General features: G+C 39.6%; 1 protein-coding gene across 4 annotated transcripts in view; it reads left to right on the top strand.

The window, feature by feature from the left end:
• Nucleotides 1–12500, top strand: part of Opa1 (OPA1 mitochondrial dynamin like GTPase) — an 80214-nt gene extending 67714 nt beyond the window's left edge. For all 4 annotated transcript variants that reach the window (XM_010624076.3, XM_010624074.3, XM_010624077.3 and 1 more), the window contains 2 exons: nt 10449–10523; nt 12461–12500. In XM_010624076.3, coding sequence (XP_010622378.1) covers nt 10449–10513 — 65 coding nt within the window. In that variant the 3' untranslated portion in view covers nt 10514–10523; nt 12461–12500. The remainder of the gene's footprint in view (nt 1–10448; nt 10524–12460) is intronic.
• The last annotated feature ends 3261 nt before the right edge of the window (nt 12501–15761 follow it).

Genomic DNA, 15761 nt, shown 5'->3' with positions numbered 1-15761 from the left:
AGAAGGATCATGATACTCAAAATTTGGGCTGCAAAATTACAAGAAGGGCGAGCTGTATTTAAGACTCTCCGGAGGCGAGGCTCCGGCATGAATATTCTGCGAGGCTCCACAGGTGTCTCCTGCCGTCCACCATCACCCCCTGCCTCCCCCACCCTGAACCAGCGCTCTCCATGGTTCTTCCTGCTCACAGCAAGACAATCTGTCATTTTACCAACTGGAACCCAATGGACACACCGCATGTCTTTTGTAAGTGTGGCGGGCAGTGTGACTGTTGAAAATTCGGTAAGTCATTCGAACTCCAGCTACATTAGTATGTCCATTCTGCTTCTGTGGACTTAACCAAAGGAAGTAAATTTTAAGCACATTTAAAGGAGGATACGGTGACTTTGAATTGTGGAGTTGTAGGTACCTAGGGTTAGAGGAGATTGGTTTTACAGGGGAGGAAAAATACAATCACAGTGCAGCGTGAGGTGCCCTGGAGAGAAGATGTGAAAGGTAAGGGGATAAACCCTGCGGCCACTTCTGTCGCAATAGAGATGCTGTGTTGCTTCGGCCTTGACGTCATTTCACCTCCCCTGGTTTCTAGCACATCTCTGAATAGACTTTTTCCTCTCTCCCACCGTACCTCCTCCTGGATCGCTATCACTTGCTTCCTCCTGCCTGCTTAATTTGCCTCCCTTCAGGATTAAAACCCTCCTCGGGTGTGGCTGACTGGAATGTAGCCTTCTCACTATGTGGGCAGCTGTAAGTCAGCCACAGTAAGCATTTAAAGGAAAATATTTTCATGTCTATTTTGATGGATCAACTGTGCCAGTGTGATTTGGAGCATTCATAAATTCACCGTGCCTTGTATTTTATATTTCATATATGTTCAATAAATATGAATATGATTTTTTAATACAGATTCTTTGCGCCCCACCCACCCACTTTTGACTTACAGTGGGAGGAGGGAGGCTCATTCTTCCTTTTCAGAAACCTTTCTTCCGCTCTGTATTGCCGGAACGTTCGCATCTCCTTTCTCTTCACAGCAACTCCCCTTCCTCTCCTCACTCTTACGCTCTCCCACTCCCTTCCTCATGTCTTAGGGTTACAGTTTCACTCAGCTGTATGGAAACCACTTACTCACAAGTCACCAGTGACTTCCCAGTTACCAGTCCCCCAGTTCACCAAAAATCTTTAATAACTTTAAAGTTTATTTGGAGTTTTTAAGTTTATTGGAATAGATTTATTCTCTTTAATAGTCAAGTACTTCTTGCAATTGTTATTAAGAAAAATGGCCGGGGATTTAGCTCAGTGGTGCTGCTGCCTGCCTCAGAAGTGCAAGGTCCCAAGTTCGATCCCTGGTACAAAAAAAAAAAAAATGATTGAAAAAGAGGAAAATCATACAAAATGAATAACTTATTTCAGTTTTATCTTATCAGTACTTCAAGGCATCATTCCGTGGTGGCACAAGTACTTACGTTGTTCAGTTCTGCCATAGCAAACGTGTTTTTCGTGGTGAGGAGGAATCAACACTGCAGCCAAGGAAGACAGTGAAGAGCTGTTTCACCTCGGGCCTGCACAGAGAGGCCACTCTTGCCTTGTGCTGCAGCCCCGCGGGGAGAGAGCTGGCGTAGAGAGCAAAGCAGTCCTTGAGAGAGTCTTCTATTAGAGAAGCGGTTGTCTGAACACACAGTTCCACTGAAGAGGCCTTGGGAGCATCTTCCAGGTTACTGATGAGGAGATCTAGACCCAAAACGGGACTTGTAGAATGAAGCACATTTTTCATGGGCTAAGTCTGCCTTTCAATGTCATGATTGGGGGGTATTGATAATTGGTACAAGATTAAAAGGATGTTTATTTCTCCATAGCATTATATAGGCTACTATTACTCAAGACTTTGTTAGCAAGTATTCTTTTAGCTTTATAGTCAAGTTTGAGACAAAAAGTTTTCAGTAATCTAGACACTGAATTTACAGTTTATCATTTTAAAGTTTCACTTATGTCCTGTTGAGATTGTCTTAGGTTTTCAAAAGCCCAATGCATGTATTTAAAACTAAAAATTAGCTCTTTCCCCCTTCTAATGCTTGTTACCATTTCCTCAGTTAGAAACATTAGAATAAAATAATACCTTTTAGCCAGGCATGGTGGCACAGGCCTGTAATCCCAGCACTCGGGAGGCTGAGGCAGGAGGATCCCTGTGAGTTCGAGACCCGCCTGGGCTACATAGTGAGTTCCAGGTTAGTTTCAACTACAAAGAGACCCTGTCTCAAAAAACCAAAAAAAAAAAAAAAAAAGAATATAGAACAGTGAATTTGTCTCCATACAAAATTGTTTATAAACAATTCTAAAAAAAAAAGACAACTCAGTATTATAAATCTATATATTCTCGTTGCTGTTTTAAATTGGTGATTTTCCCTTTCCTCAGTGAAAAAAATGAATTTAAAACTTAAAAGTGATTTTCTAACAATATGAAATCAATTTTGAAGTTATTTTCATTTTTCTGAGCCTAATTTATGGAACCAGTGCAGCGTGAGCATTCCTAAGACAAAATCTAAAAAGCTCTAAAATCTGAAACTTTTTGAATGCCAGCATGACATTTCTCTTAGTTTCAGATTTTGGGATATTTTTTAGTTTAGATTTTCAGACGAGGGATGTTTAGCTACTGAAAAATAAGCAGATAGTTCAAAAGACAAAAATTATAAAATCTGAAATGTTTCTGGTCAGAAGCGTTTTGGATAAATGATACTCAACCTGTATCAGTCATTATGCCCCTTAATGAGTTGTGATAAAGAACAGAACTTGCTATTTTGATTGTCAAACAAAGCAGGATTACCTGTTCTCCTTGTGACAAGTTTAGTAATACTTCGTCTTAATATAGTATCTTATTTAAGAAATATAACTTGTCTTTCCAGTTCATCTCAATTTATAACTATTAAAGCCTGTAAGTCTTAATTCTGTAGTTTTTCATTAACTTATAGTTTGGTTAATAAAATTACATTCTCTGATCTTACATTATTTTCTTTTACTTTTAAAATTACACTGTAGCTGACTGTTTAAGAATCATTCTCATGAGTCATTCATCTGTTAGGCCTCCTTTTTAAAGCTGGGGACTGAGGGTCTTTTGACAAACCAATATTTATAACAGTTTGACGGCAGGATGAGGAACAGCGTTTGTCTTTGTAACAGCTTGAAGAAAGACCCTTTCCAGGACCCAGTCATGCAGTTACAATCTGGGCCCCTTTCTTAGGCTGGGAACATACATAGAGCAGCCCCTCCCACGTGTTTTCTCGTCCCATTGACTGTCCATTCACTTCCCATCTGTTTTGCAGTCTTAAAGGAACAGAAGGGGCCCTCTTCTTATAAATCTGTCTTCGCAGGTGATAAATGATGTCCTCTCTCTTTAAGGGCTACCTGGGTGGTTTTCCTTTTCTTAAAATGTTTCAACTTTCTTCCCAACAAAACTCAGAACAAAATATACTTTTAAGTCAGGATGGGGAAAAAAGATGTATTTTAAATGCATATTTAATTGACTGGAACAGAATATTTTACTGACTTTTTAAAATCTTCTCAAATTATTACCTGAATTAGATTTTTTAAGTACATTGGTATTTAGGTTTTCATATGGAACAAAATAAACATTTTTATTTTAAAATATGCATTTTAATCTTTTTGGAGAAAAGAAAAGTATTACTAATGAGCAGATAAAACTACTTTTTAAAGTTTTGGGTCATAATTGGAGTTGTAATACACAGCATGTTATGTACTTGACACAGTGAAGCATAGTAAACGATTGTAATCTTACTGATCTGTCTAGCTTTAATATTTTAAACGATGATCGCGAATCTCATAAAACTTTGTATTTTACTTTTGTTGCTGGAAATAAATGCTGTAGGTATTTATAATGTTGGGTTTTTTAAGAACTGAGCATAAGTAAAAGTAAACATTTTCTCCCACACAGAAATTACTGCTAGGTTAAATGTGACAAATTCTGTCATTCTCACTCTTACCTTGCAGAATGATCTTATATCGCTGATTTAAAAAGCATTGCCAAGCCGGGCGTGGTGACACACACCTGTAATCCCAGCCCTCGGAAGAGGATCTTTGTGAGTTCGAGACCATCCTGGGCTACATAGTGAGTTCCAGGGCAGTCTCAACTACATAGTGAGACCCTGTCTCAAAAAACCGAAAAAAAAAAAAAACATTGCCAATATTAAAAAACCACTTTTAGAGTAGTATAACATATTGTGTGAATCCAGTGGCTGATGGAATGTCTTCTACAAACAAGCTTGTTGGATTATTGATTCCCTGACTTATCCAAAGAAGGATTTGAGGCAGCTTACAAACATGTATTCTATGCAGAAGATAAAAATACTGAAGTGAAAACCTGGGCCCGTGGAATAAAGTAAAAGTTGGGGTAAGATTGGTTTAGGGGCTCTGCATACTCTGTCGGAGATCTTCGGCTGGCGCCCAGCGGGCGGCAACATGGATGCTGGGTCAGAGTGGCCCTCAGGCCACAGCACAGCAGCCACTGAGGACACACCCGACAAGTGTTGTCCATCAGTGCTCTCAAGTGGACACTGCTCCACATGACTGTGAGAGCCCCAGAATCTCCTGGGGCCTTTTTGTGATGATCCTTACTGGGGGCCGGTGGTAATTCTGGGGCGTCACAGTGGTGCAGGCCAAGTGCGTGGCAGTCTGTTTGGCTCATCCCACGTTCCACCTTCCATAAATACTACATCTTTTAATAACGATCAGGGAGCCAGAAGCTCAAGGTTTTCTACCAGTTGACACTGACAGGCACCTGGAATGACACTACTGTTAATCAAGGCAGATTCGTAATCATTAATAGTTCACGCCCCTGAAATTAGAGTTGACATCTACTTAGAATCAAAGGATCTAGCAAGTACGGAAACCCAAATATAAGATTATTCCATATTCAAACTGAAGTCTTTTAAAGAATACACTTCAAAATATAAAGTATTTGAAGAGGTCTTGATCATATTAGCCAAAAGAATCATGGTAGAAATGCTTGCCTTGAGAGTTTTTTTAAAAAGTTTTAAAAAGCTGAACTTTCCACAAATCACTCATGAGCTACTTATATATTCAACAGCATAGTTTGTAATTTACCTCACTGTTTCTTAAGGCAATTTTCTACTAAATCACATTGGTTTGGGTGATAAAACAGTATTTTAATAATCATTTTAATGTTTGAATTAAATTTTGGTTCAGTCAGATCACTTAACTATGAACGACTAAACAATGAAAGAATATTCATGTATACCTGTATTGTGCTAGGCAGGTGGTTTGAAATGACAGCCTTTTTTCTAAATACATTATTTGCATAAGTAGTCCCTGCTGGTCCCCCACAGTGATTCTTGGAAAACATCATAAAACTGATCTTTCCAAAATGAATCATGTAGCCCTGTGAGAATAAATTGCATTTTGTGATTACCTTTTTCTTTTTTATCCAGAGCTTAACATCAAATGAAGAGGTACTAAAGAATAAACAAAAAGACAAGTTTAAAAAGATGCAATTATAAACATGTAATCAGAATGGTACATTTGTCTTTTTTTTTTCTCCCAGTCTGGCTCTGTAGTTCAGGCTGACCTTGAACTCACTGTGTAGCCCAGGCTGGCCTTGATTCTCCTGCCTCAGTTTCCTGAGGGTCAGGGTTACAGGTATCAGCCTTAATTTTAAAGTAATACAGGATTTGAATTCTAGACTGATTCCTTCGTTTTATAGATAAGGCAGAACTAAGACTTCCCCACAAGTTAAGAGCAATGACAAGGGCCGGAGATGTAGCTCAGCGGTTTGGTGGCCTGCCTCGCAAGCGCAAGGACCCGAGTTGGATCCCCGGTACCAAAAAAAAAAGAGCAATGACAAAATGCCACACTGTAGTGTATCCTATAAAGTATACCTTACATTACATTTTCCCCTTTATAAAAATGCCATAAAATAGCTACCCCTTTGATTATTAGTGAGTCACACTAGGGTGTTTTTTTTTTATTATCATGAAACCTTTCATTATTGTATATTCCTATAAAATGGATGTTTTAGAAAAATTTGTGTATAATACACTTACATTCTTTTTAATCAGAAAGGTCCAGTTACCAGTTATAGCTCCTAATCAGCCTAAGTAGTTGTTGGAAGAATGGGTGTAATTCTGTCCCAAACAAATTTTCATTTGAATTCTTGAAAAAATAAAATAAGTCAAACTTTGTAGCCTCCAGAAGTCTGATATCCCCAGCTTTGATAGCACTAAGCCCATCTAAATATTAAATAGCTTTACAGAACATGGGAATTAATGTCCCTACTTCTGTAGCAATCAGAACTATTTCTGTTTGTCTCCTTATTAATGAGTCTGTTTAAACATAGGCATGTCCCTTTTGGGGGGATCTACAGAGTTCAGGGTGCAGAAGGTAAATATGCTAGAGTGAACTGCACCCATTTGACTGTGTCTAGTTCATCTTTTCATCAGGTACAAAGGGTGCTGAGTCTGAGATTCTGACACAAGTTTTGATTCTCTTGAATCTGATCTCTTGTTCACCTCCCTCCCCTCTTATTTCTCTGTGTCCTGGCTTCCTTTCCTGAACTTTTGAAGGGCACTTTTATTATGTAATTGTCTGTAAAAAGCAAACCTGTTGAGGAACAACATGTATTACACAGGAAGCATTCTTTTAACTTTCAGCCCTTGCACGAAATACTGCTCACTAGAATCTCACCTCTGAGGTGTCATAAATTGTGCAACCTCTTAGGAAACAGCTACATCACCATACACTTGGACCTTTAGGAGTGTGGTTTGCTTAAAGTACGCTGCATTAGTAAATTTGCAGCTTGTTCCTGATTTCTTCAAAAACATCAAAAGTTGTGAAAGATTTATTTCAATGCGTGTTGTAGTGTTTTGTGTGTGGCTCTTTGTCCCTGTTCTAAACTCTTATTAACCACTGAAGTGAACCTTCTCCCAGGTTTGGCCTTGCGTATTCAAAACCTAATTACAGATTAGTCTATATTTGAGACTTTTAAAGCAAGTATCAGAAAACTCAAAAAAGAAAATGAGAGTAGCAGTATCATTTCATGTGGAGATAAAGAGACCCAAAATGTGAATGGGTATCAAATCATCTGAAGAAAAGAAAAAAGAGAAGCAACTTCATTCACTGAGCCTGGTGGTGTATGAGCTGGGGATTATGGGAATATTCATGACTCAATCAAGAAGCACAATGAATCAATGTTTGAAATAGCTCATCTTTTAAGTAAACTTCGGGTAAATGGGAAGTAGACTCCCTATTCACTGCATGTGGAACTATGTAGCAGAAATAGTTTTTTGTTAATCCCTTTCTGAGTTTCTTTAATTTATCAAGTCACAGTATTTTTAAGAATTCTCTAGTTATGAATGTTCAATTCAACTATCTAATAGAAAAAGCAACTTGCTTTATAATCAGCCATGACGACCTGTACTCGTATTCTTGATTTGTACCAAATTGTTTTATTTCACATAAAAGTAATATTTATAACAAGTAGCCTGTTGCCTTTGCCACCAAGTAGATTCAGCATGTGGTAGCCCATCTGGTGTGCATTTCTGAATCTGAGAAGTATGAGCAGGGCTAATTCTCCAAGCTGTAACGTTCTAGTTTTCAGCAATGACACCTGCAGGATTGAGTGGGACCAAATGAAGTGTCAAGTTTGAAATCTTCCCAGACATAGTGGTTACTTCATAGATTTTGAGTGAGAGAGAAAGCAAGACTTGTTCCTCGGAGGTAGGAAATCACCTGTGTCCCATACCACTCCATCTGTGCACTGGACAGGTGACAGACAGGGTGACAGAGGCTAGAATTTGAAGGGTACACCTGACAGCCATTCTTGTTTCTTGTAACCCTTCCCTCCAGCCACCCCAGACCCCATGACCTCTAGTAACCCCCTCAAGAGTCCTCCGTGCCATTCCTGAGGTTTCACTGTGAAGTAGTACTGTGTCCTGATGTCATAATTGTAAAACTTTGTGTAAAACTTTTAAGGGGAATTTGACAGTGTTTTATTCTGTGGTTTTCATGTTAAATAATCCCTTTACTCTCATACAGAAAAAGAGTTGCTTCCCTCTGACTTAGGAGGTTTTCGTTTTCACTTAGAGGTTACAGAGTTAGGCACCCACCTCAGAGTGGCTGTGGTACCGGTCAGCACAAAGAGCTTTGAGTGACGCCCCCTGCACCCACACAGTCTGGGGCCTTGGACGGCGCTCCCTGACTGACAGGGCAGGAGGGGCCCTGTGTCCAGCGGAACTGGGTTTTCTCTCCGTGCCACAGCATTCCCAAGTAGAAAGATTCCCCAAAGAAGAATAGAGGAGTAGCTGAGGCTGGAACACTGCTCTAGATTTCCAGCTGTGCTATTCAAGTTAGATAGTTTTTTGAAGACCTCATGTTTCCGAGACTCCTATGAGGCAATTTAGAAAATCTTTTTCTCCTACCATCCTCCTTTTAAAAGGTTCTTTAGCTAATGAACAACACTTATGTAAAACTTTTTAAACATTAATTGAAAAAAATTAGTTCAGGTATTTCTAAGCAACTAGATGAATTAATTTTAAAATTAAGAGCGTGCTTTTATTTTGGGAAAACGAGTATGTTACTTTCCATTGAGAAATGGAAGCCAAACTACCAAAAAATGTAGGCTCAACTTTTAAGAGATGAGTTGGGATTATTTGCCCTACTTTAATCTTATATAGAAGAAGAAAATGCTGCAATTATGAGAAGTAATATATTTTCTTAAAAATTAGTTTTAATAAAACAATTAGAGCCTTACTCCCCACAGATTAGTCCTGCTCTGATACCAAAAACCTAAGGTAATGCTAGATAACTAGAAAGATATAAAAACATTATGCTCCTTGTATGCAGCTCACAGTGGACTCTGTTGATTTCCTAGGAAGAATTTATAAAAAGGACAACTCCTTGCTGGGTGTGGTGGCACACACCTGTAATCCCAGCATTCTGGAGGCTGAGACAGGATGATCAGCACTAGTTAGTAAGTTCAAAGCCAGCCTGAACTACAGAGCTAGACCCTGGCTCAAAAAAATAAATAAATAAGACTCCTCCTCCTTTTCTTGGTTACTCTTCACCAGTGAGTCCTTGCCAGGAAGGAAAAGGGGCACTTGATCTTCTGTTACAGATCACCGCTTTAAATGTAAAAGATACCAATGTTGAGTATTAAGTGCATTTTACAGATTTTTCAGTGGATAAAAGACGGCTTACCAGTTTTCCCTCTAGATCACTGACTTTGAACAGAAAGGCAGTTCACTTCAGCTGATGATTCACAGTGTTTGCTGTCTCACTCACCTAACCTGTACTTAAACTAGGGAGAGAGTGGTGATGTCGGAGCTGTGACTGCCCCGCTTTTAGGAAGAAGTCCGCACGTACTTCACATAGTTCACATCTGTGTTTCAGAGAGAAATTACAGATACTGTTGGGAGCCTAAGAACTTAGCTAAAAAAGCAAATAAGTGATGTAAAACTACTTTTAGTGGTTATGGTATTTTTAAACTTTATCAGCAACTGAAAAAGTACATTCATGTATGTATTTTTAAAGTACTATTGCCTTGGGGCTGGGGATTTAGCTCAGTGGTTTTACCACCTGCCTCACAAGCACAAGGTCCAGAGTTTGATCCCCAGTACCAAAAAATAAAAAAAGTACTACTGCCTTTACCTGTTTGTTGTAAATATTTCCCATAGTTTCCTTTGTCTTTCATTTTATGATGTTTTGGCATATGAATGAAAGTGTCTGTAGTCATATTGGTTGCTCTTTCCTCTAACTTCTCTGAATTCTTTATATTTAAAAATTAGTTTTCAGTCTTACACCAGTTAAATATCCATTTTATTAATTTTTAAAAATTGTTTTTATTTTTGTTTCAGACATTACTGTGAGGTTGTGGTTTTTTGATTGGGGGGGGGTTGTTTGTTTGTTTGCTTGTTTTTTTGAGACAGGGTCTCACTATGTAGCCCAGTCTGATCTCGAACTCACTATTTAGCCCAGGCTGGTCTCAAACTCACTTTGTAGCCCATGCTGGTCTCGAACTCAGCGATCCTCCTGCCTCAGCCTCCCAAGTGCTGGGATTACAGGCATGCGCCATCATGCCCAGCTACTGTGAGTTCTTAATAGGACTTTAGAGAATCAGAGACTTTGTTGGAATTGTACTCACAGTCATACATGAATGTTTTATACACTTTTTGTAAGAGTCCATCACTTTTACTAGCTTCGCAAATGGGTCTGTCGTGTACTTCTCTTCCTCTTCCCTTCAAAAAATGTCTAAGCACTGCTACCCCAATGCCTCTGGACATTATTTGAATCGAAGGTACTGAGACTCTAATTTGTCCCTTCCAAAGAGTTAGAGAAGTATACCTGAGCATTTTTATAAATTGTTATCTCCTATAATTTGAGATGTCTTTGAAAAATAAATGTTTTTATTCAACTTTTTTTTTTCTCCATAGAGAAAGTTAGAGAAATTCAAGAAAAACTTGATGCTTTCATTGAGGCTCTTCACCAAGAGAAATAAATTGTATTAAGTGAGTAAAAATTCTACTACATTGGTTACTAAATGCAAGATTTGTATCTTAAGCTTTCCCAATAGTTTGCCCTGCTTGACTGTAGCCAGCTGTTCCTTTAATTTTAATGGCATGAATCTCTGAAACCAGCCTATAATGTCCCTTTGAGTGACTTGGTTGGTTACCTGCTGGCTGAACTAAAAACCATTTGGACACAGCAAAGGTGAACAGAGGGCTAAGACGTTTTATAACATGCAGGTAACTCCAGTTTTCTGTGCATAAGGAACTGAACTATAGTTGTCCTTATTCCTAATGTTCATAGTGAATAATGTGTATGTTAAATATTCAACTTAAAAAGCTTTTTATTTGGCTTGACTAAAACATTTCAGAATTCATAATCTTAAGTCTATTGTTTAAAAACATTTAGATAAGGCCTTTCCCTGCTGAAACTCACTTAGATCGCCTTACAGTTATTAGTCTTCTGACTGTGCCGACTCCCGTATGGTTGTGTAGTCTGGCATTATAAGAAAGTTCCTAGTAAATTATATATTTAAGGACTTCCCTTATCAGCATAGTCACACGTTCACTATCACTGAAAAATTACAATCAGTAAGTCATTTGCCTCTACTGAAGAAGTTGAGAAAAGAATGCAGTGATTAAGCCACTGTCATATACTTGAAATATTTCGCCACTTCATCTGGGAGCCTCGTGCTACAGGCGGCCTGTGGCACACAGAACCCGAAGGAGCAGCAGTGTGGAAGGTTCCCTCCCTGGCCACCCCAGCTCCATCCAGTAAAGGCCTGGGCCCCGCAACCTCCCCTGTGCTGTCGGGAAGAGATGGAGGCGAGCCGGTGGGCAGGGGAGGCGCTGCTCAGATCGGGCCTCACACATACAGCGCACCAGCAAGCAGCGGGGACGGCATAAAGCTGTCCTCTTCTTTCCTCCAGACATATGTAGAGAAGTCCGCAGAAACAGAGAGTTATCTCTGACATGAGCCAAAATTAATTCTGGTGTATAAATGTATGTGTGAATGTTTTCTATGTCTCCCATGTATAAAAATTTTTTTTTAAGCCGTGAAGTGTTCCATTACCCCAGTGGTGACAGTTCTTACGAACAGTTGCTGTTAGACAGACTTTGGACCTTCTCTGTAGCATCAGAGTTGACGTGACATTTCTGTTTAGAAAAAAATTGCAGGAAAGCCACAGAAATCCTATTAAAGACAGAAGCTGTGTGTCGGGCTTTTATTGAAGTGAGCACATCCAAAGGCAGCCAGTTTTCCCATAGCAGGGGCTGTGTGTGCTCTAATGTGCCAGTCAGTGGGACAGCGCGAGTTCTTGCGGCTGGCCAGCACGTGGCTTTTCTAGGCGAGCGTGTCTGTCCCTTAGGGGTCCGGGGCAGTCCAGAGAGGCCCTGACGGGGAAGTCATCCTGACTAAGACCCTGGCCAGCCTGGTGATTTATGACTCTGTGGCCTAAGACTCGGACAGATGATCTGTGTTGTGCTGTGCCGGTCCATTTAAAAGAATAAATCTGGTAGAATGGTATTTATAAAAGTTACCAAGTGTCTGAGGAGTAGTTCTCAATTGTAGTTTAACATGTGTGGGATTTTGCACTGTGAGAGTTATCCTTTTCTAAAAACCTACTTTTCAGTAATTGTAATTCTATATCTGCTGAGAATGTTTATACTCAATGTAGCCATACAGATTCTTCAGTACCAATTAACTTTAATTTAGTCTAAACTCTTTTTGTGTAAGAAATTCCGGTATATTTATATTGGTGCATTATCTTTGATAAAATTATGCTGATATTCTATGCAATATTCTAAATAATTTTAGAAAAACTACCAAGCTTAGACAGTGACGTTTCAAATTTTTTGTGATCATAAGGTGATAGTTTGTCTACACATTTTGCGTTTGTCTCCCTCAACCTAAATTTATCAAATGGGTTTTATTTTTACAGAATTCCACTGTTAATATAATCACCTCTCCATACGTCTGAAGAAAGAAAACTTCAGTCTTACGTCCTGCCTCTCCTTCTTCCGCTGTCCCACCTTTCCTACTCATACAATAAAGTCACGGGGTGAAACCACTGACGTGTGTCACAGGCGCGGACCCGTCAGCTGCCTTCTGAATGGAAGAACAGCGGAGGTGGCATTAGCGTCCTGTTTGCACTGCAGGGGCGACTTGGGGTAACGTAACTGGTGTGACCATGACGTATGGTCTTGAAGATGAGAAACTGGCCCAGCCGTGTGCTTGTTGTGTCTCTCGTGGCGGCACTAGTGTAATTCATTAGCGCATGTTACTCACTGTCAGTTTCTTTTCCAGAAATGCAATGCTAGTTGTCTTGGAATAAAACTTAGGGCAGTTGTTCAGAGTTATCAACTGTATATAAAATGATGGTAGCCTCCTAAAGTATCATCTGTATCTGTCGTGTTCTGTATTCGAGGAACCGTTTGACCATGAGAGTCTGTTTATATTTACCGGGGAAGGAAAACTGACTGCGCAGAGAACCCTCCCATAGGTTGGTCTGAATTGTGACAGTCCAGGGTCTGTTCGTTTTTAAACCTTCAGCCTTTCTTTGCCAGCTTAGAAACTTGCCATGGAAAGCAGCTTCCCTCCGCTTGCTGTTTTTACACTGTATGCAGTGAAAAATTAATTCATTTTGGGTGTTGTATACTTACGCGAGGCTTTCTGTTAACAGCAGTTTTTTCCCTGTTGACAGAAGCATTGTTTTATGACACGGGATGAGGAAGATTAAGGATATTCAGTTGACTAATTCCACTTAGATTCGTGTCAAACATTGGAAGTCAGCATAAGGAAACACTTCATTTGGTGTGACCATTTTACTTCACTTTTTTCTTTTCTTTTACAGTACTGGACATCGAACCCAGGACCTTGTGCCTCCTAGGCAGCTCTCCACACTGAGCGACGTCCCTAACCCCAGTGTCCCATTCCAAACAGAAATTCTGTCAGCAAGTAGAACCCTCTCAGTTGAAAATTTAAAGTTTAATTCATTGCAGTGATATGCTCCCACCTTTTCTTGTGTTTTGCATTATATGATTTTTTAATTGGCCAGAGGATTTTAAACAAAGAAATATGCCATTTTTACTTAAACTGTCTTTCTCATTTCCTACCTTTTTATTCCTTTTATGTTGATAAAAAGTGCTTATTGTGTGACAGTTTTTATTTTACAAGTTACTACATTTTTTAGTTTTCTTGGATTGGTCTTCAATTCCCTTGTCACCCTCCACTTTTAATTTTTTTAATACCAGCCTATCCTTCATTATGAAGATCTGGCACTAAATATAAGACTGGGGAATGTCACAAAATATGACAGAAACTCCAAACTCAGTAAATATTAGTTTTAAAGCGATAAGGGAGGGCCAGGGATTTAGCTCAGTGGTTCTGCCGCCTGCTGCAAGCACAAGGATCCACGTTCGATCCCTGGTACCAAAAGCAATAAGGAAAGTAGACCTAGTTTTCCACAGCTGGTAGCAGACAGGTAAAGGAGCAGGGAGACGCTTGTCTGTGTCGGAGGCTCCACCCTTGGTCCTGCTCTGCTGGCCAGCGGCCTCGCCCAGAAGCAGCCGTCCTGTGGCAGCAGTGACGACTGTGCAGGGCAGGGCACTCGCTTTAGCCACAGCAGGAGGAAATTGGGCCGTATTTGTTCCCATGAACTACAGTTAGAAAAGATGCCATCAGCTGTATCTCTAAACACTCCTCCCAAGCAAAGGGCTGATGTTAGGCCATAATCTTTCACGTTCCTCAAGTTTTCCAGAGAAGGGAGAACCTTCATTTCTTTAAAGAGATCAATCAGCATTGTGGCTAAAATATTGAAGTAGATGATAAAAATATCAAAAATCCCATGTGACCTCTGACATCCTGACATTGTCCTCACCTCCTCTTTTGTGGGTTTTTGTTTTTTAGCTGATGTCATACTAAGCATGCATTTTTTTTTTCTCCCTTGAAAGCTAGGTAAATACCTAGCTTTATTAAATGCAGATGTTACAGAAAGAAAAAACAAAATTCAGTCTCAACAGTGAACCCTGTGTGTTGTGTCTGTAGCCCCAAAACTGGAAGTAATTGAAATCTAAATTTAAAAACTTTATGTATGCAGTCTACAGAAGTTAAACTCTTAACTGGACAAGGAATCATTTTGTTTTTCATGTCAGAATTTCCAAAGAATGGAGCAAAGAAATCTCTGTATGGAAGATTGATTAACTTAAAATAGATGAGAGGTACCCAAAGGTGACTGATCAGGATTGTGAATCGTAGCTGTGTACGGGGCTGAGCCCCGGAGAAGGAGGAAGCAGGCAGGTCGCTCTTGCTACTCCGCGCTGAACTGACTGAGCTGCAGGGACTGGCGGGCGCCCTGCCTTTCTAGCACCTTAGCTTATCCTGCCCTCTTCGTGTGGCTCCGTCTCCAAGCTTCGTTCTCACGGCTCCGTCGCAGAAACTTAGTGACCAAATGCAGACACCATGTAAAAAGGAGCAGGAGAGAACAGATTATAAATGACTTTACAATTTGGGGATTTCACAGACACAATTCAGAGTAAGTTTAAAAGACTAATTCCTTCACTAGCTAATCATTTTGTATTTATTTGTTAGATAGATTTTGCTGAGAAAAGAAACATGATATTTTCTCTTTCCAATAAATGTGATCGTAACAATGGCTTTTATCGCAGTCACCTGAGTTGGTATATGTTATACTTTGAGATATATTAGCAGGGTGGGAATGTACTTAAAAACATGCTTACCTTCTGAATGATCATGGTTATGTGTTGTTTAAACATTTAAAACTTACTTTGTGTTCGCTTGTTCACTGTGAATGGACTGTATTTTTAAGACCTCACATGACATGTAGGAATTGGAGAATTTATATTTTGCCTGCACTTGATCTGAGTTCATTTGTGTAGATGAATAATTAAAAGATACTTAATCACATTATAATCCTGTTATCAGAGAGCATCTTTTAGAGTTTTCCCTGCTTTGTGAGGGAGAGAGAAAACCCTGTGTACCCTGGGTCCTCCGACCCCATCGGGTGATCAAAATCACACTCTAGCAGACTGAATGTGGCTCTGCTGGATGCTTCACTATCGGTACCTTGCATTGCATAGTTGAAACTGTGTTCAATTAATGCTTTTCTTTTTCCATGATACTTGTCAAAACATTTTGATATTTTCTTTGGTAAAATTTATAAAACCTGTTTTCCAAGTGCACTCTGCTGCCGTGGCCATCATTTTCACGAATGGTGCTTACTC

The sequence above is a fragment of the Fukomys damarensis genome, unplaced genomic scaffold (assembly GCF_012274545.1).
Source record: "Fukomys damarensis isolate Sample0158 unplaced genomic scaffold, DMR_v1.0_HiC HiC_scaffold_12, whole genome shotgun sequence".
Lineage (NCBI taxonomy): Eukaryota > Metazoa > Chordata > Mammalia > Rodentia > Bathyergidae > Fukomys > Fukomys damarensis.
Note: the sequence above shows the minus strand (reverse complement) of the source record. Positions and strands in the feature narration are given on the sequence as shown.